This window comes from Vigna radiata, chromosome 11 (genome assembly GCF_000741045.1).
Source record: "Vigna radiata var. radiata cultivar VC1973A chromosome 11, Vradiata_ver6, whole genome shotgun sequence".
NCBI classification, from domain to species: Eukaryota; Viridiplantae; Streptophyta; class Magnoliopsida; order Fabales; family Fabaceae; genus Vigna; species Vigna radiata.
In genome coordinates, this window is record NC_028361.1 from 551,494 (window position 1) to 570,262 (window position 18,769).

The 18,769-nt window shown below is 33.1% G+C and overlaps 3 protein-coding genes and 1 pseudogene across 6 annotated transcripts; 2 read left to right on the top strand and 2 right to left on the bottom strand.

Moving 5' to 3' along the window:
- Window positions 1-1,199: 1,199 nt before the first annotated feature.
- LOC106776563 lies at window positions 1,200-2,889 on the top strand (annotated as a pseudogene).
- LOC106777585 (ARM REPEAT PROTEIN INTERACTING WITH ABF2) lies at window positions 1,354-10,732 on the bottom strand. Of its 3 annotated transcripts, none has more exons than XR_002670099.1 (20): window positions 10,356-10,732; window positions 10,076-10,239; window positions 9,587-9,759; window positions 9,383-9,503; window positions 9,227-9,301; window positions 9,024-9,118; window positions 8,754-8,829; window positions 7,396-7,503; window positions 6,908-7,036; window positions 6,725-6,793; window positions 6,502-6,561; window positions 6,195-6,318; window positions 5,931-6,073; window positions 5,237-5,300; window positions 5,027-5,106; window positions 4,661-4,725; window positions 4,443-4,560; window positions 4,208-4,332; window positions 3,301-3,532; window positions 1,354-1,994 (listed from the first exon to the last, which is right to left on the bottom strand). XR_002670099.1 is itself a non-coding variant. In XM_014665225.2 (19 exons), exons 1-19 carry the CDS (start codon window positions 10,597-10,599, stop codon window positions 3,442-3,444), a joined length of 2,124 nt encoding a protein of 707 aa, XP_014520711.1. In that variant the 5' UTR covers window positions 10,600-10,732; the 3' UTR covers window positions 3,028-3,441. The 3 variants fall into 3 exon arrangements, 1 of the variants encoding a protein (XP_014520711.1); XR_002670098.1 differs by having other exon boundaries at window positions 1,354-1,999; XM_014665225.2 differs by lacking the exon at window positions 1,354-1,994 and having other exon boundaries at window positions 3,028-3,532.
- A 2,330-nt stretch (window positions 10,733-13,062) lies between these two features.
- LOC106777586 (probable membrane-associated kinase regulator 1) lies at window positions 13,063-16,981 on the bottom strand. 2 transcript variants are annotated; one of them, XM_022787534.1, is made up of 2 exons: window positions 15,756-16,981; window positions 13,063-13,125 (listed from the first exon to the last, which is right to left on the bottom strand). In XM_022787534.1, exons 1-2 carry the CDS (start codon window positions 16,788-16,790, stop codon window positions 13,078-13,080), a joined length of 1,083 nt encoding a protein of 360 aa, XP_022643255.1. In that variant the 5' UTR covers window positions 16,791-16,981; the 3' UTR covers window positions 13,063-13,077. The 2 variants fall into 2 exon arrangements, with proteins under 2 accessions (XP_022643255.1, XP_022643256.1); XM_022787535.1 differs by lacking the exon at window positions 13,063-13,125 and adding an exon at window positions 15,231-15,411 and having other exon boundaries at window positions 15,756-16,975.
- Window positions 16,982-17,851: 870 nt separating this feature from the next.
- Window positions 17,852-18,490, top strand: LOC106777587 (low temperature-induced protein lt101.2). The gene is made up of 2 exons (XM_014665227.2): window positions 17,852-18,088; window positions 18,272-18,490. The coding sequence occupies exons 1-2, from the start codon at window positions 18,008-18,010 to the stop codon at window positions 18,353-18,355; spliced, it is 165 nt and encodes a 54-aa protein (XP_014520713.1). The 5' UTR covers window positions 17,852-18,007; the 3' UTR covers window positions 18,356-18,490.
- The last annotated feature ends 279 nt before the right edge of the window (window positions 18,491-18,769 follow it).

Below are 18,769 nucleotides of genomic sequence, written 5' to 3' on the forward strand. Positions count from 1 at the left end.
ATATTTCTATTTCTTATCTTCCTTGTTTTAAGGAAAATGATGTTTTAAAACCAATTTTTAATACCATTTTGACACTGCACACGTGTCAAAATATGGTTGGATGATTTTAAATTAAAAAAGCTGAAATAAGAGTATATTTAGAAGAGAAAAATCAAATTTTTTTTTAATTTAAAATCGTTCAATCACATTTTGATACGTATACAGTACCAAAATGGTGTCAAAAAATTAGTCTCAAAATATATTTTCCTTGTTTTAAATGCAAATAATAAATTTGCATCACTACGTTAAAACCATGTTTTTGTTTTTAGATGTTACTTTTGCTTTGTGGTGATATGAGCCAGAGTTATATTCAATGCTGTAATGATGTTCATTATTCTTTATTTATTAACTCTTTATTGCTTTAACGTTATTATGCCACATTTAATGCCTGCATGATTTGATTACGGAAAAACATCCTTTCATTAATTTGATTACTACTATTCATAATAAAAGTATTATATTAAAATAATAATAATAAATATAAATATAATATTATAATAAAATAATACTGTATGAAGTTGCAATTTTTTAGAATAAGAGAATAATGTCATCAACCTTTGATTACTCGTCTTTTGTCCCAAATATTTCTGTTTTTCTTACTTTCTTATTTTTATTTGATATTGTTTTTATTGTTTTAATTTAAATTTTCAAAATTTGACGCTGATTTTCTTATCTATCTACTTATTGTTATAATTATATATAAACATATGATCATTTTAATTATTTGTTATTCACATTCAATTTTGATAGAAGTTGTATAGATGATAAAATATAATTTAAAATAAAAATTCAACATATTTAGGAGAAAAGAAATATATTTAAGAAGCATATATATATATATATATATATAACATTTTATCATCAATAGCTTTTTTCATTTTAAAATTATTTTAAAATAGAATAAATTGAATTGATAATAAAGACAAATGCAAAATATTTGCAACATACTTTCCATCCATTAATCTTTAAGCCAAGCTTTTAATTCATGTTTTTCGTTTTAAAACCACATCACTTCTTTACTTAAAGACAATTATTTTAAATCTAAAATTTTATTTTTTGCATTTTCCCCCTGTGTGGATCTAATCTAATATAACTAAAAGTCAAAGTTTTTATAAGAATTATCATAGTATTTCTATTTATTTTCATACATTTTGCTTGATAGTTCAAATTTACTACCCTCTCGTATGAGTAATGTGGTTTAATCATCAAATAAATAATAAAAAAAAATCATTTGTTATGCAGACAAATGATATTATGGTATGAAGAGGAAAAAAAGAAGACACTCTGATTTTGCGTTCTTGAAAGAAAAATCTCTATCAAAAATATCCTTTTTCTTCTTAAAATGTTATATGTCTACAAAGATGGCTCCATCAACCAACCAAGAACTCCTCCCTCACTCCACCCGCTCTCTCATACAAGACATTCTCTTCTCAAACAAACCTTTCCTTTTTTTCGCTCCACTTTTCTTTCTAAAACTAACTCCTATGGAGGTGGCTTCTGCTCTGAACACCAAACTCTTCAACCCAGTAGCTTCTCAGGCAAATGTTATAATCATGTCCATAGAGCGTAGAAAATCTCCCAGCAGCTTATTATGATTGTAGGGTTGGTCTGAAATGGGTTGCTTCCCATGCAACTCCAAATCCCGCCAACAGCGACAAGTGGCTCATCAACCATGGTGACTCCATAAGATATCGGTTGAGGGCCATAGCTGCGGTGTCAATATTGTTCATAATACATGCGTGCTGGGGTTGAAGCATTACCAGGTGGTGTAAAAGTTCATGGCCTAGCGTTCGCAAACCTATTATAGGTTTTAAGAGGCCCATCCGTCCTTCATTAGGAACTTTGTGTACTCTGATGCAGCTGGTGTGTTAGACAACCCCATGATCAATCCAATGGCTCCTAGCTTGACTCATCAAGGTTCTAAGATGCTTGTTGCTGTTGCAGGTAAGGACAGCCTGCACTTTAAGGACAGAACAATGTTGTAGTATAAGGCTGTGAAGGAGAGTGGGTGGAATGGGGAAGTGAAAGGAAGAGCAGCATCTTGTCTACTACATGTTTGATACGGAAACTGAGCAAGCCAAAAGATTGATAAAAATTGTTGCTTATTTTCTTCGCCAGTGAAAGATCTACATCTGTTTGCTTGGCTTTCAACAAGGGCTTTTTTTAAGTGTGTGGATAAATAAATTTGGTAGAGTTGTGTATTCCCTTGTTTAAAAGTTCCTTAAATCTGAGTATAAATAAGTCTATTTGTGTTTCTTTTAGTTTAAGAATTTCCTATTAATATTCCTACTTTTAACCATGTTTCAAATGATAACTACAACTCAATTTCATCTACAAAAATTCAATCCTTTGGAGGAAATGCCAAATGAGATACGCTGTATCCACCAAGCATGCATGATGCAATGATCAACAGTTACTCCATCCTGTGCACTCCTTTCAATTAAACGGCAATGATCAGAAGACATTATTTCAAACTAATGCGACTCGATCAATTTGCTTTCAACGGCAACAATGAAATAGGCTACTTTAAAGACCGCTTGTCAAAGAATGACTTGCAGTCTACTCTAATCATGAAACGAGCATAAAAAGACTTGAGTTCGGCCGATTGGCCCATTCCAATTGAAAGTACACCGTTGGGAGTGAGTTGAGGGGATTCTTTAAACTCACCACAACTTCTGATATATCCAGACAAAAGATTTAGATTTTACTACTTAATCTGACGACACATTCAATTTTCATTTCACATGTTTTGATTGGTCAAAGTGCATCAAAATATTATAGAAGATTCTCCTAGACCATCATAAAGCAGGAAAGATGTTCAGAAGATTTTGGATGTCCACTGATTTGAGAGAATTTTTCATTTTGGATATAGGTGTTTTTCATTCCATACAGCATTACATGCAGCCAATTCTATAAGCAGCAATTAATTAAATTTATCATGGTCAAACAAGTAATTGGATATCCAAATTATGCATTTGCCACTTTAAATGATGAATTTGCATTTTGCAATTAATTTGCGTTAAAACTACTTGTATTTGCCACATTACAGACAAATACCCAATTGTCATATATACATGAGGTACTTGAGCAACCTATACTACTCTCAGAAACACAACAATTATAATGCCAAATCAATTGAGAAAGAGAACACTATGAAGTCATAACCATCACAATATTGCGCAAGAAAAAAACAATGTTCGTGAAGGTCATTTGCTACATCTACGAGAATGACGTTACAACTAAAGCCTAGAAGGGACTTACACTGCATCAGAAAAGAACGTAGACCTGATGTTAGAACTTTTTAAGCCATGCCGCACTCAATCCAGGAGACTTCAGGTTCAATTAACATTGACCGCATTATGTACATTGCAACTGGTTAGATGTCAAATAGAACAGGAAATGCTACGGTTGATTGTTGGAATTGGCCTTTGTAAGGGCCTTAACAAAGTAATTCTGGATCTCAGGTATTATACGCTGAATCAGATGGGAGTGTCTGCAAATAATTGGTATGAACAAAAATTTTAGAAAGACAGAAACCATAGAAATGTAAAAATGAAATATATTCATCATATTTGTGATTTATTTATCCTACCAAAGCTTAATTATTCAATTAATTTCAAACCAGAGGTCGGTATATATTACGTAACAAAGTTTAAGATCCCTGTCTATCATATTTGTCAAAAGCAGCAAACAAAACTAAGAATATAGCAACTTATAGCAGAAAAAAGAAAGATAAGCAACATGTTGAACAAAATACAATCTGCCCTCCCCGAAAAAAGGCAGCGTGCAGCTTTTCATATTTTGATAACCAATTAATGTCCACCCCATTTCTCACATGAATACATATAAAAATAACGCCAAACCCGCTTTTTAAATGAAATAGAACTTAATTAAAATGGAAACAGAAATGAAATCAAGTCAAACACTAATTATTTATTGGACACGGTAGGCATATAATTTTTTATTTAGTCATTTAAAAGAATTTTAAGTAGCCCCAAACTTTCAATATCTGAACTCCTTTTAGCTTGACACAAACTCTCAAAACTACAAGGAAAATAAAGAGAAATAGGTAGTAAAAGTAGATGCAACTAGAATAAAACCTCCCGCTTACATTTTGTTTACTTATTACAGACATCTTGTATACATTCTAGAGGAATCAGATACTTACCCTGGCTTTACACTCAATTTATCAAAGTGTTCCAAGATAAAAAGGATGCAGGTGTGCCTCAACGATATAGCATTAAATGCTTCAGAAAGTTCATACATACTTGATACGCTCTCAAGTGATATATCCTGGGACCAAAACATCAAATCAGAGAAATCCACTTTCCAGTCTTATAGTAGAGCACGAGGACAAGTGTCAAGATTGTGTATTTATGTGTGAATAAAAATTCTTAGCTGACCTGCGCAATCGTGTACTCACAGAGTCTCTTGAGTCCTTCTAAAAGATATTGATCAGCTGCTCGGAGGAGATCTTGGGCAATGTCAAGCGTGATCTCAACTGATCCCGTGTATATAAATCTGGAGAAATAAAAGCAATATGACTTAAGTTTTTCACAAATTATTACAAGCTTTCACGGCACAACTTTCATAAAGCATGTGAATGTAGGCTTTATTTGACCTCATCATCAACTCAAAAACCTCCCATCTAATGTTTGGAATCTCTATGTCCCGTGCCTCCTTCTCCTGTCATACAATAATGGAATTGCATATCATAATTATTGTGCTGAGATATGAAATATTTCTTTTCTATTGCTATTGTTAGGTGAGAGGAAAAGAAAACTAGAGACATAATTGAATCTGTGGTAATTTACACAGCAGGGCGCGCTATTATATAATAAGATTAAGAAATGAATATCCAACAGCTATATTTAAAAACCAAAATAACAGATTATACACGATGTTTATTATGAAATCGTGGAGTCAGTGAGAGGAAAAGGTGTGCGAGAGGAGACATATGATACCCTTAATATCAATATATACTCACCCTATAACCTCCATCAAACATAGCACGAAATGCGTCTGAAGATGCAAGCAGACAAATTCTGTGAGCATAAAATCGTTTGCCTACAGCAAAGAACAAAAATACTAAGTTATCTACAAATGTCAACTGCAGCTACAACAACACTGCATTCTAGGTGAATTGCTCTCCAAGCAAAAAGGTTTAAGAAAACAATGTAAATGAAAAACCATCTACCTTCAACTAGAAATGTAACGTCAGACAAGGTAGCATTGTTTACATACTGCTCTCCCAAATAGACCTGTAACAAGAAAAATCTAGCATCACAGGCATTAAAACTTTTAAAAACACCAAATGGATCCAGGATTATCAAGACACGAGACAGAAAGTAAGCAGTCCATCAGTGAAAATTATCTCTGCATTCAAAGACATCCTCTAGAAGAGTGAAAATTATATGCACAAAGGGTCATGAAGAGCACGTTGGGTTATTTGGTCAATTCAGCCCAGTCATCCATGCCCAATTGCTTTAAAAGGGAAGGCCCAGCATCTAAGCAGGGCGTTTTATCAGTTATGCTAGAGGTTTACATCCCTGCTAACAGTTAAGCCTTAATACAAAATGACAAAAGTCCTTGCTTACTTGGTCATATCAGGTAGGATTTGAAAAATTAATTAGCCACAGTTAATAACAGCCTTATCACACATGTTGGTGAGTACACGGTGATGCTATAAATATAAAAAAGAAAAAAAAGTAAAAACAAACAGGAACAGATTTCCATATATCATCATGAAAAGGACAGCAAAGAAAATTTAACCTAAAAACATCATATATAAGCAAAACATAGAGACCAAATGAAAATATAGGAAAAAGGCAGCCAACCACTTAGCAATGATGCTGAAGGATGAAAACAAGTCAAATATTATATATGACTACCTGGGGTGTGGGAGATGGGGGTGCAGCATCCACAGGAGACAGAGTCGTGGCTTTATTGGCCAACTTGCATAAAGCCACAGCTCCATCAAGTTGTTGCTTAGGATTATAATACGAGCCAAGAAGCCCCATAAGCAATTCCAAACCTGTAAGGGCAGTTGCTTGGATTCATATAGAAGAGGAAAGGCAATAAAACATACAGAAAAAGGTTCAAAAAAACAACAAACATCAAACTTAAACAAAATATTTGATTAAGAAGATGCATACCATGGTGATCAATAAATATTTTTCTCTGGTCATCTGCAGAACAAAGGTGAGCAAGAGCCAAAGCAACTCTTCTTTGAAAAGCCTTCTCTGAGACTCGCATGAGATATAACAAATGGTTCAACACCTGCAAAGACAATTAATACATTACAAATCTGAACAGGATATAGAATTCAAACTGGTAGGATAAGGCTAGATTGTTGTTATTTTTGTATAATTAATAATTAATACAGTAGTAGCATCCCAACCATTTCCATATTAATTTCAGTAAAATGTATCAAAGAACAAGCGAATGTGAAATGGTACGTACTCGCCCATGAATCTTTTCTTCTAATCTTTTTAATGTCTTTGCAACACAATCCTTAGTTGCCTGCAAGAGAAACCGATTTCGTATCTATCAGAGTGTTTCTAAGAACATAAAATTTGCATGCAATATCTAAAGCACTGAACTCCCAATGATATAGGCAACAAAGGGCAAATGCAAAAACCATGAAACAGGAGAAACAGAATGGCTATCAACAAAGCAAACTTACTTGAACAATAAACTCTCCATCCTGCAGTCTCTGAATTCCACCTACCCTAATAAAATCGGCCACATTATCCTATGGGACAAAATAAAAAATATAAAAAGGAACAGTTATTTTACTTTAACATCAAGTAATAAGCTTTACTACCGTCAAGACAGATGATCTTTTGTTAGAACTCAGTTATTTTACCTCATTATCTGCAAGGCCGTAAAGAGCAAAAGCAGCATTATGTTGCAAAGACCCATTTTTTGAGTCAAGAAGCTTCAGTAATGGAATCAAGCCACCATTGTGTGCAATACCAGCTTGGTTATGTGTGTCCTGAAATTTAAAATTGAATATCTTCAGGTTATGGTGCTAAAAAGGAAACAGTACTCAGAAAGAGTGCATAACACTTGCTTGTATAAAGCTGTAAGTAATACAACATAATAGAAAGATGACTATTATGTTCTAAGACAAGAATTAGTACAAAACTTAACACATAGAAATGCACAAAATTTATGTCAACAACTTAAACTAGAAAGACAAACTGAAAACTAATTCATTGCCAAGAATATAATTTATAATACTTACACAGATGAAATCATAGAATATGTGTTACCATTTCCTATTGAAAACTATAAATTGGAAATGCGCAAATGTGAATTCTTACATGGAAAAGATGAGGGAAAAGAAATAACCTGGGCCAGTCTCCCCAACGCAAAAGCAGACATTTCTTTTAGCTGAACATCAGGAGACTGAAGCATGTCTATCAGAGGTCCGACAGCACCCCTCTGAACAATGTGAACCTACAAAATCAAACAAAAAAGGTAAGATTAAAAACAGAGATACATGATACACAAAACGTTGATGAATTAACACCCACTAAGCCACCTATTCAGAAATAAGCTACGCAACGAACTTGCATATTAGGAGGTGCCTAAGTCAGTATGGGATGCATAATCAAGTATTTAAGTGTTTGGTTCCCCTCCTTAATAGCTAGCTTTTGAGGTGAGTTTCTGATGAAAACCCAAGGGAGGCTTGCCTGGGTAGGGAGGATCAAGGAAGATCTCCTAGATGAATTCTTGGAACAATTATTTCAAGAATTCTTGGATAAAATGTGATCTTCAATTTTGCAGAAGCCATGGAAAGAAAAAGATTCAAGAATACACTACCTTGCACCACTCAAATTCCATGAGATAAACAAGATGGTGATTCGTCATTTGTGACCTAACCCACAAGATAAGAATCACGAACGCTACAAATTGGGAAAGAACCGTGCACACTCAAATCCATGAGATGAACAAGTATGGGGAATTATCGCTTGCGAACTAGCTCACAATATAATAAACCTTAAGAGAGAAAACTCTATACTTCCTGAACTCTGATTAACCTTAATGCACCACACAAGAGATAAGTAAAAGAGAAAGATGTTCGCTATTTGAGATATGACACACTCAAGATAAGAACACACGAATTTTATTCAACCAGAGTTATCAAAATGAGTACATAACCTCTTGTTATAAAGAGAGTGTGGTGGGAAGGGACTAGACAAGCACTTCCTTCACTAGCCTTATGTCCAAACAAAACACAGAATATACTAATACTAAGGATTGCTAGTTTATTCACAAAAAGAAAATACACATTCATTTTTTTTTCCAAGTCACGTCATTTTCCCAAGAACATAGGTACTTATATTAGAGACGGTTGTCGATATCTTGTAAAGGGCTACTTGCGGAGAGTTCTAACTAGTCAGCTCTTAGGGGCAGTGCTATTATATGCCTTAGTTTGCAACAAGTAGTATGGGATGCTCAATGAAGTATCTAAGTGTTTGACTCTCACTCTTCAATAGCTAGCTTTTGAGGGTTGGTTCCCCAAATGCTTGAGTACTTATCAGAATCCAAACTAAAAATAAATGCATAAAATTGTTCACATCCCGTTTTTCACCAGTAAACAAACATAAAAACAGACGTGTTAGGGTTATCCCTTTATACCTTTCTGTCCCTCAACATTCAGTTCAAATCATGAAGTTATTAGAAAAACTAAAGTTACTGTTTACCTTGCTGTCTGAATCAGTTGCTGCAAACTGTCCAAGTAACAAGGCTGCTTCCCTCTGGCTTTCAGAGCAACAGGAGCTGTTTCATCATACAGTATTAGAATAGGTTAATAGAAAGACATCTTTTTCAGTAATATATATAACGGAAAATTATTGGAAAGAAAAAAGGAACTTTGAGTTATAATAGCAATACAAATTAACCAAAGAGACGAAACACGGGAGAAGGGAAGAGATGTGCATAGCAGTTTTCCATGGGGTAAAGTAAGAATATACCTAAGTAATCCGATGACCGGTTGTAGGGCTCCAGCAAGAATAACTTCTTTTTTTATGTTAGGAGAAGAGTGGACCAGATTTCCAATCACACCAACCTGTAATTCAATAAAATTCATTGCAAGTTTCCAGTAAGATAAGTGCAAAGATCAAAGTCAACAATATTGCAAAATTGAAGTTTAGAATTACGGTGGCACAAGCAATACCGCTTCATAATGAATAGCAGCATCTTCTGAACGAAGCATTAGAATCAGAGTTGGAAGGGCATTGCATTCAACAATCTACATGTCATGATGTTATGTGACTCATTCGTATCATATGTAAGTCAATTTCAATTCCCAACATTACTAAAGACCGCTAACCTGATTTTTATTTTCATCATTTTTGAAAGCAAGGGTTCGCAGTGCACCAGCAGCTGCTCTTTGCACCTTTGTATCCGCAAATTCAAGTAAATGAACGAGCGGTGGAATCCCACCTTCCATCCTACAAATTAACTCCAGATAATCATAAGATAAAACCATTCCAAATTAAATTTCAATTGCATGGTGGGACTCGAAGAAGCATACCTGACACGAGTCTTAATACTGCTGTTCTCGTGCGCAAGATTAGTAATCGCGTCTGCAGCCCTACGAATTAGACTATTAATGGCACGAGATGTTAAGCCATTTTCATGTCTCTTTAAAAGATCAACGAGATGTTTCAAAGCACCGCTGTCAACGATGAGCTGCTGGTGCTCCGGCTGCAGAAGGCATTTCATTTCACACCACATATTAGACCATCATGCATTATCTTCAAAGCTTCCTTCTACAATACAGTAACTACTATACCATTCACGCCGTTCAGTGAAAACGATAACATTAAAACAATTTCTGGTGTGAACAGAGTTTAAAAAAGGAAATTACTATCACTAGTAAGCTAACTCAACGTAAAACTTTATATCACAATACAATTAAAACATTGAATCATATAGACTTTAGAGCTTGTCAAATCAAAGGCATGAAGAAGCTAAGTTGCAATAATTCCTAACAGTCACCATAGAGGATAAGTAAAATTACCTTGACTGCGAGAAGTCCAAGCGCGAAAGCACTTCCCTTCTCAACCTCGTGCTCAAACGGCATTGGCCTCTGCAACCGGTCGCTTCCAGCCAGAGGAGGCGCTTGAAGATGTTTAACCAAAGCAGGAATTGCGCCTCCTTCAACAATCACGTTCACCACTTCCTCTGCAAACAAAAACAAGCACCGAATGAAGCGCAACAACGGACGGAACCAGCAGAGAACCGAATTCTGCGAAAGAATAAAACAAAAACAAATGAAGCAAGATGACAAATAGATGTACCGTTTTTGGCGAGATCCGCGAGAGCGTGCGTGGCGCGCTTGGCGGCAGCACGATCGGATTCCTTCCATGAGAAGGTTGAATCAAGAACGATGACCTGTTCCTTGACGTCGGAGAGGAGGGCGTCTCTCGCGTGGCCGGTGGGAGGGGCGGAGATCTGTCGGTCATCTTCGAAATCCTCCTCCAACTTCCTCTTCTGACCTTTCTTCTCCGGAAAACAGTGATCTGGTCGGTTGTGAAGGTCCATGGACGAAGAGAAGAAGGAGAAGAAGAAGAAGGAGGAGAAGGTCCCTCTGTCTCTGGGAGACGCAACCCAAAGCGTTGAGAAACTATTAGCGCAATAGAAGAAGAGGCAGAAGAAGCAAAAAAAAGAGTGTTCCAAATGGAATTCGGGATTTGAACACGCCAGTGAGTGCCAGATAGGAGGGGTAATTCCGAAATTGCCTCCAGTCCCTTTTGTCTTTTTCTTTTCACTGTCCAACTATGCCCACAGGCATTTATACCTATCTTTTATAAATAATAAACATTATTCTTAATTCTTAATCATAGTAATATAACTATGCTTAGCTAGTTATTAATATTTTAAAATATACTATGATATTTCATCCGAATATCTTATTTTTATGACTTAATTCAATTTTAACTTTATATAAACTTGAAAATTATATTTTTTTTATTGGAGTTAATTATGTTTGATTTTTCTGATAACAAAAATCATATATTCGACAAATATTGTAACTTATTATTTTATAATTTTATAAAAATTATATAAAATAATACGTGACAAAAAATAATAAACTATACACTTAATAATAAAATTAAATGGCAGAATCTTAATCAAAAATATATATTTCTTTTAATATTCAACAATAATAAAATTTATCAAATTTGCGAAAACTTAAAATTTAATTAGTTTTAATATTCTTATTACACATAATACATTCTCAGCTCGTTACATGGAAACAATTTGTGAAAATTATAAGAAACAAATCCTAAAAATATTTTTAATGGTTAAGGAGTTAAACACAACTTTTTTTTTCTAATTTTAGATTCTCACCAAATTTTAAAAAACTATTTATGTTAATTATTTATTAAAGATTAAGGATATTTAAACTTTAGCTGGACTAATTCTTTTAAATTATCACGATTGACTTAATATTTTAATTTTAAAATTAGAAAGATAAATTTTATAGTTTCAATATCAAATATATTACACCAATACTATATTATATTAGTAATAGAAATAAGTATTGGTTCAAAGTAATTTAAACGAACACATATTTTTTCATTGGCATAACTAACATTAATTTATTTTTTCCATTTATTTATTCTGTTTACATTTTGATTAATTAAAATATTTCTTTGAAGTATGATAAATGTATGTATATATTGAGTAGTCAAATTAGAACTCAAAAATAACACATATTAAACCAGAAATTTGAACATTATAAAATATTAAAGACCAAAATTTTAATTTATTGTTAAATCTATGGGCATTTATTTACATTCAATTAAAGCGTCTGCGAAGTCAAAGGACAAACAGCAGAAAGAGACTTCAGAACTAATTGGGTCGACCACCAACGTTGGGTCCATTCTAAAACTATTCTAATTTAAATTTCGTATATTATATATCTATATTAAATAAATCTAAAAAAATAAATATTTGAATTTCAGCTAATTTAAAAGGTAAAAAAATATAGCCACCTTTTCTTATGAAACAAAATTAAATTAAAAAAAAAAAGCATTATCAATGCATAATGAACAGGAACTTTAGTCAAGTTCTTATATTTTACGTTAAAAAAATATTACGTAACATATTTAAATTTTTTTATTTTTTTATACTATATTTTTTTTAAATAATATAAAAATTTATAGTTTTGTAATCATTTTATTTTTATATTTTATGTCAAATAAATAAGAAATATGTTATCATAACGTTACTCTTTACTTAATATAATATTTAGAAACTTCTCCATTTAATTTGATTATTTATATTTATCAATTATTTAAACTAAGTGTATCAAAATTTCTACCAATAATTTGTACATGTATTCATAAAAAAAAACACAAGATTTTTAACAATTTTTATTAATATATAACAAACAATATAAACGCATTTGAATGATAAACAGAACAGATATAGTAAAACAAATCAAACAACAGTATAACAGAAAATTTAAGAAAAAAACTTCATAACTTGAATTGGAAGTTGCAGTAAGAATTGATGGTCTGGTGATTGACAAAAAGAGAGAAAGAGCAGGCGTTGTAACTGGAAGCTTTCATCTTGAAGAGGTTCAAGACGTCGACTTTCCCGAATAAGGAGACTGTTGAGGTAAAATTTATAACACCCGTAGAATAATCCGTGAATAAATCCGTAAGTTTGTTGAAGTCTGCAAAAGTAGAGAAGGACATGGTTATGTTATGATCATGACGAGATGGAATAGTGTCCTCATGCAGTGGAGCCTCGGCTACCAGAGTTCCTCGATGATAAACATGTGCTGTGCTGTTCTGGTAGGTAAAGCTTCCATGGTTGCGGTTTTCTACTGTGACCACTACGCCCAATGATATGTTTAGTCCAAGAGTTGGAAACTCTAGTTTGAAACGTTCGAGTTTAACTGATTGGAGGATGATGTCTGGGTCTTTAGGCTTGAAGACGGTGAAGAATAATACCACCATCACTGTGACTAACAAAATCACCACAAGAATGGCACTGCCACACCAGATTTTACACCCTTTGGAGCATCTCACACAACATACCATGATGAATGAGTACCTACAGCAATTATTGTGTCACTTTGTTAATATTACATAGTTGTAATGTGAGTGTTTTTGTGATGTGGATGAAAACAATGAGCAGAGACGGCTGTGGCCTGTCAAATTCTCTAAATTATCTATGAATATTTGGTTTGTAAATTTTTTTTGTCCTTATTGATTTGAAAAAAGATAGTCATATATCTAACTGTTCCAATAAGCTAAAATTCTTAATAATTACCTACCAAATGTACTTCTAGTTTTTGTTTTTTTATCTTTCGATAAAAATTAAAATTAGTTATTTCTCAAAAAAAATTGTCTAATTTAATTTCTCACTTTTAGAAATATGTAAAGATCTAATCATTTTTATTAAATTTGGTTAAGTTTATTCAATTATATTATTTGAATTATTTATATTATTTGATACATTTCTATTTCGACATGTTTGAAACATTACATAAACTTAACAAAGATTTGATAAAAAGATTAAATTTATGTGTTTCTAAATATGAATAACTAAATTGGTTAAATATTTTAATAAATGATCAATTATTGTTTTGTTGAATTGGGATGAAGATTAATACAATCTTAACTGTCTGACCGTAGTTGTTGTGACTTTAATTACGTCTTAAATCTGTTTAAAAATTGTCGGAACCGAGCGATCGAGAGACAATTTCATACAGATCCATCCATTCAGTTTCACCCATGCTACATGTCACTCCATCCGGTTAGCTTTAAGCCCATGGTAACAATTATAATTTTCACTTAAAATTAAAGAAAAAAACATGTTTATGAATGCCATTTGGTTTATAAATGTTGTCCTTATTGATGTGAAAAAGGAGAGTAAGTATATATCTAACTATTCCAACAAGCTAAATTTCTTAATAATTACTTACCAAAAGTACTTACTGGTTTTAGAAGTTAATCATACTTAAATGACACAGGGAAGTTACATGAAATTGTAGAAACATGAGAACAATTATAAGCTGCAATAATATAATGACAAGAACATAATGAAAGCCTTTAATCACGTGAATGTAAGAAAGGAAATATATGGGGTGGGTGAATCAGAAAACGTGGAATATTAAAAACACGTTTACTTCTTTCTTTTGTCACTTATTGCTTCACTAGGCAAATCAATGACATGTGACAAGTCTTGTTAATCAAGAGAGACCATGTGCATTCCATTTCGATCATTTTTAATCTCCAATACTCGAAATTCACTTCCCTAACCTAACTTCAAATGGTTTAAGAAACCATCAATTTTGTGATATTATTAAATACGAAAACTAATTCCATCTGTGATAATATTGCAAATAACATTGGTATTTAATTTAGTAAATGAAAACAAACTAGCAACAAGAAAAGAACAAGTTAGAATAAGATTTTTGTAGCAAACATTATTTTGGGGTTTAAAACAAACATTATTTTCCCAAAAATATATCACAAAGTTACAGATAAAAAATATAATTTTATCTTCGTTCCAAAGCAAGTAATTTTAAAGTATGATATGTTGGTTAAAAAATATTAATTAATAAATAAATTAATCGTAAATTTTCAACTGTTTTTATGTCTTATTTTAATGGACCAAACAAGGGGAATGGGTTGCACCAGTTTGTGACGTTAAATACTAATTGGGCCGAATGGTTGTTAATAAATAAGGTGTCAGAAAAAAAAAATGTCATACTTGTAAAAGTGAACCTTTCATCCAAGATTAATGTGTTAAATTTTCTTATTGTACAGAATTAAGGATTAATGATACTTTCTCTTGTAATTGTATTATGCTCTGAAATTGTGTTCCAATAAAAGGTGAATGTGATGCGCAAAGTGATATGAAATAGTATTATTATATTACTGATCGTGAAAATAACTTTAGATTTAGGCATTAATTTCAATTATATAGAAATAAATAAAAATATCTAAATCATATATACACATAACAGATGGAAACTTGTAGAGAAGCTTCCTACTTGCTTCTTTAAACAAAAATGTACATTGAATATAACTTCTTAATCACACCAGAAGGCTTGAATCTTCCTTTTAATTTACGCACATGCAGGATGAGACCGTATTTCAATGTGATGTTGTTTTTATTAGTTTTATATACCTATAATACACCAACTTGGATTTCGGGATAGAAATATGAAATTATTATTATGATGATGATGATGCTAGGTAATCGAAAATTATTTTGTGAAGGTAGCTAGCTCAGGTAACGTTACAAATGGAATCTCATCTCAATAAAACTCCAAGCCACATGGTGCCAATTTAGCTTTGCAGAGCAATTACTACCACTAGAGCCAAGTCACTGTTATGCAATAAATTATACAGACCATAACTTTTCAAATTTCCAAGGCTACAATGCCAGTCAAATAAGAACTTGTTCCACTTTCCATGTTCATCTTTGTTGCCAAATTTAAATGGAACTCCCAAAATATAGTCACATGCAAATTTCTAACTTCACCCCACCGCAAATACTCCAAGGTAAAAGAAAATATTTTCTGATTATTGACCAAACCTTGTGGTTAATTAATTCATCTGATGGAACATGGATTTTGAACATTGACAATGGAATAGAAAGAAACTGCATGGATTTGACTTGACTACTTTATTAGATTAGATTTAGATTTAGATTTAGATTTCGTTACTCACCATTGTTTTGCTCTGAATCAAAGAGTTCTTGCAATGGGCTATGGCTCCTTGGATCGCACTCTGCAACTCTTCCATGGAAGAAGTGTCTCCACAGTACATAGCTGCAGCACCAGCAGCACCTCGTTGAGAAAGAACACCGGAGTGATTGGGCGATGATCTCATGGAAGAAGGACAACTAGAAACACAGCTTCTTCTTCTGGGATATCTGAGATTTCCCGAGAAAGAATGAGAAAGCGCACTCGCACTCTCTTTTCTCCCTGCCTTGGTACCTTCCGAGAGTTTGGTAGATCTCTCGGTCTTAGTTAAAAGAGAAAAAACAGAAGTCATTGTTACTGCACTTGCACCCTCCGCCGTGTTTAACTGCCCGGACCTCTGCTGTTTCTGGGAGAGCTTCTCGTAGAGAGGCTTGACCTTCTTGAAATACTTCCTGATAACCTCCCTGGCGGTGACGCTCATCCGCTTCACCGAGGAGTTAGCAGAGGCACTGTCTAGGTCACGGGTTTTGGCTTGTAGGTTGTTTTCCTTGCGGAAAACGGAGGAGAATCTGGAGAAAAAGAACTTATGAGACTTCTTGGAGATGGAACAGGGGTGGTTGTTGCTGTTACTGTTACCGGTACTGTTATTGAGACGCTTGAACTCGTCTTCCTCTGTTACGGAGCTAGGACGAGAAGAGTCGCAGTCGGGAAAAAGTGCAAGGTCACTGGTGAAGGAGGAGTGAGAGTCGTTGGAGCTGCTGCCGGTAGAGTCGCGTGCGGCAGTGGAAGTGGAGGAGGTGCTGGCAGAGGAGAGGAGGAGCGTGCGGACCATGGAGATGCGCTGGGAGAGATGGAGAGGGAGGAGTTGACCCTTGTAGAAGAGTTCATCGGCGGGGCAGAGTGCGGTGGAGGATTTGCGCGGTGAGATTGAGATTGTGAACTCGAAATCCGAAGACGAAGAAGAGGAGAATGAGTGAGAGGGTGATGAAGGAAGTGTGTATGATTTTGATTCTTTCCCTCTTCTTCTTCCCATCTCTGTTTTCTCATTCATGTATCTCATCTCTGAGTTTTGATTAACTCCATCACCCAAACTTGGAGAAAGCTCACAAAACTCCCATTTATAAGGTGTGTAAATTGTGATTAGTAAAACTAAGAGGTAATTAATTAAGTTAATGCATCGTATAAGACAAGATTGGTTGATTTGACAAACAAATGCCGGTTCTCTAGCAAGGTAATAAAGGCCCGCGGACTGACTCACATGGGAGAGATGGAGTTTGTGCAACGTTTTCAAATCCTAAGTTGGCCTTCTCATGTGTTTGTGACCTTTCCCATTGTACGTGTCACGTGCTTCAGGCGATAAACCAGGATGACCAAACACATGAGATTTTAATTTTTTTTTTCTCTTTTTCACACTTACTACTATGCTCTCAATATTTATTTATCACTTTTTTTAATTTTTATTTTGCATTAATAGTTCAATTAATAAAGTCGTACATTTCAAAAAACAACTTTCAATAATTGAACCAAAATTCTTAAATTTTAATAATATTTACTAAATATTTATTTCACGATCATATTCAACTCAATACAATATATATTTTTTTAATAAAATTTTATTTATTTTACTTATATAATTCTTCTGGACATTTGTACTATACTTGTTTCAAATATTTTTATATTTTATCAATTAGAAATGTAATATTTTTTTTTAACAATGAAATGACTCTTTAAGAAGTTTCTTAGTTTGTATGTTTATAGGGACAGCTGATTATCATACAGTTCTTCATCCAGCAATGATAAACACCCTATTTGTACATGAACAAAGTTAGCTTAAAATACAGTTAACTTTGTATGAAAAGAATGTAAGCTTTTTGCTCTGAGGTACCTAAATAAAAGAATGTGATCATAATAAAATTTTATCAACAAAACAAACAATACCTAAATAAAAAATACTGAAACCCTAATATTATCATTCAATATAACTAAAAGATAAAAACATATATTATTTTTTATTTTAATAAACAATTATATACATTATTATAATATTTAATCTTTTATATATTTTTTCATTCTAGTAGCTAAGGGAAATATAAACACCTGTTACTTGTCTAACACACGTGTCATTTTGGGTGCTACAATTCTGGCACCGTAACCGTTCTTATTTTCTTCAACAACACACATTTCCTGTAAGGATCTGATCTGATTGTATTTCCTCTTTCTCACTGATAACAACAAAGTTCAAGTAAGAGAGAAAAAGAGAGAATTAAAGTGGTGATTATGGGTTCTGAAACTTTTATTGAAGTGATATTAGCAATCCTTTTACCTCCCGTTGGTGTTTTCCTCCGTTATGGCTGTGGTGTATTCACCTTCTCCTTGTTTTCTTCCTTCTTTATGTTTCTATGATTTTATTTTATATCTGGGATTTGATTCTGATTAATTTTTGTTGTTTGATTGAATTGATTTATGTTTCTATTATTTTGTTTTACATTGTTGTTATTTGATTGAGTTGATTTATGTAATTTTGTTTTTGGAATTATGCAGATTGAATTCTGGATAGATTTGCTGCTGACGCTGCTTGGATACATCCCTGGGGTCATATATGCCATATATGTACTGGTTGCATGATATGAATATTATTTCTCTTTTATTTATAATATAGCTTTTATAATCTCATTCTACATTTATTTTTCATTTCCAACATCGATGAGGTAGATACATAGGTAATTCGGAGCAATAGTATAATTTACTTTCATTATCGTATCTAAGAAATTGAGATTTGAAATTGTCAAGGTATAGTTTAAGATGTAACATTAAACATTTTGTTATAATTTTGAAAGTATTGTATCTAAATTCATGTCTTCCCATTTAGAATTTGGAAGAGGAGAGGTTTTGTTTAATAAATCATTACTCATAATAAGCTTATTTAATATATTCAATTGAAATAATTAAAATCTAGTTAATCCACTGAACTAAGCAATTATGTTCTCCAAATTTTTTATAATTTTGGTTGAATTTTATTTAAACATAAGTAATATATAT

Bases quoted from the DNA above. Each gene is read 5' to 3' on its own strand.
- LOC106777587 (XM_014665227.2), top strand. From the start codon at position 18,008: ATGGGTTCTGAAACTTTTATTGAAGTGATATTAGCAATCCTTTTACCT. The intron at 18,089-18,271 runs GTATTCACCTTC...GGAATTATGCAG, and splicing joins TCCTCCGTTATGGCTGTGGT to ATTGAATTCTGGATAGATTT.
- LOC106777586 (XM_022787534.1), bottom strand. From the start codon at position 16,790: ATGAGATACATGAATGAGAAAACAGAGATGGGAAGAAGAAGAGGGAAA. The intron at 13,126-15,755 runs GTGAGTAACGAA...TAATTGCTGTAG, and splicing joins TGATTCAGAGCAAAACAATG to GTACTCATTCATCATGGTAT.
- LOC106777585 (XM_014665225.2), bottom strand. From the start codon at position 10,599: ATGGACCTTCACAACCGACCAGATCACTGTTTTCCGGAGAAGAAAGGT. The intron at 6,562-6,724 runs GTAAGTTTGCTT...TTTCTCTTGCAG, and splicing joins ATGGAGAGTTTATTGTTCAA to GCAACTAAGGATTGTGTTGC. The intron at 4,726-5,026 runs GTGAGTATATAT...ATTGTATGACAG, and splicing joins TGTTTGATGGAGGTTATAGG to GAGAAGGAGGCACGGGACAT.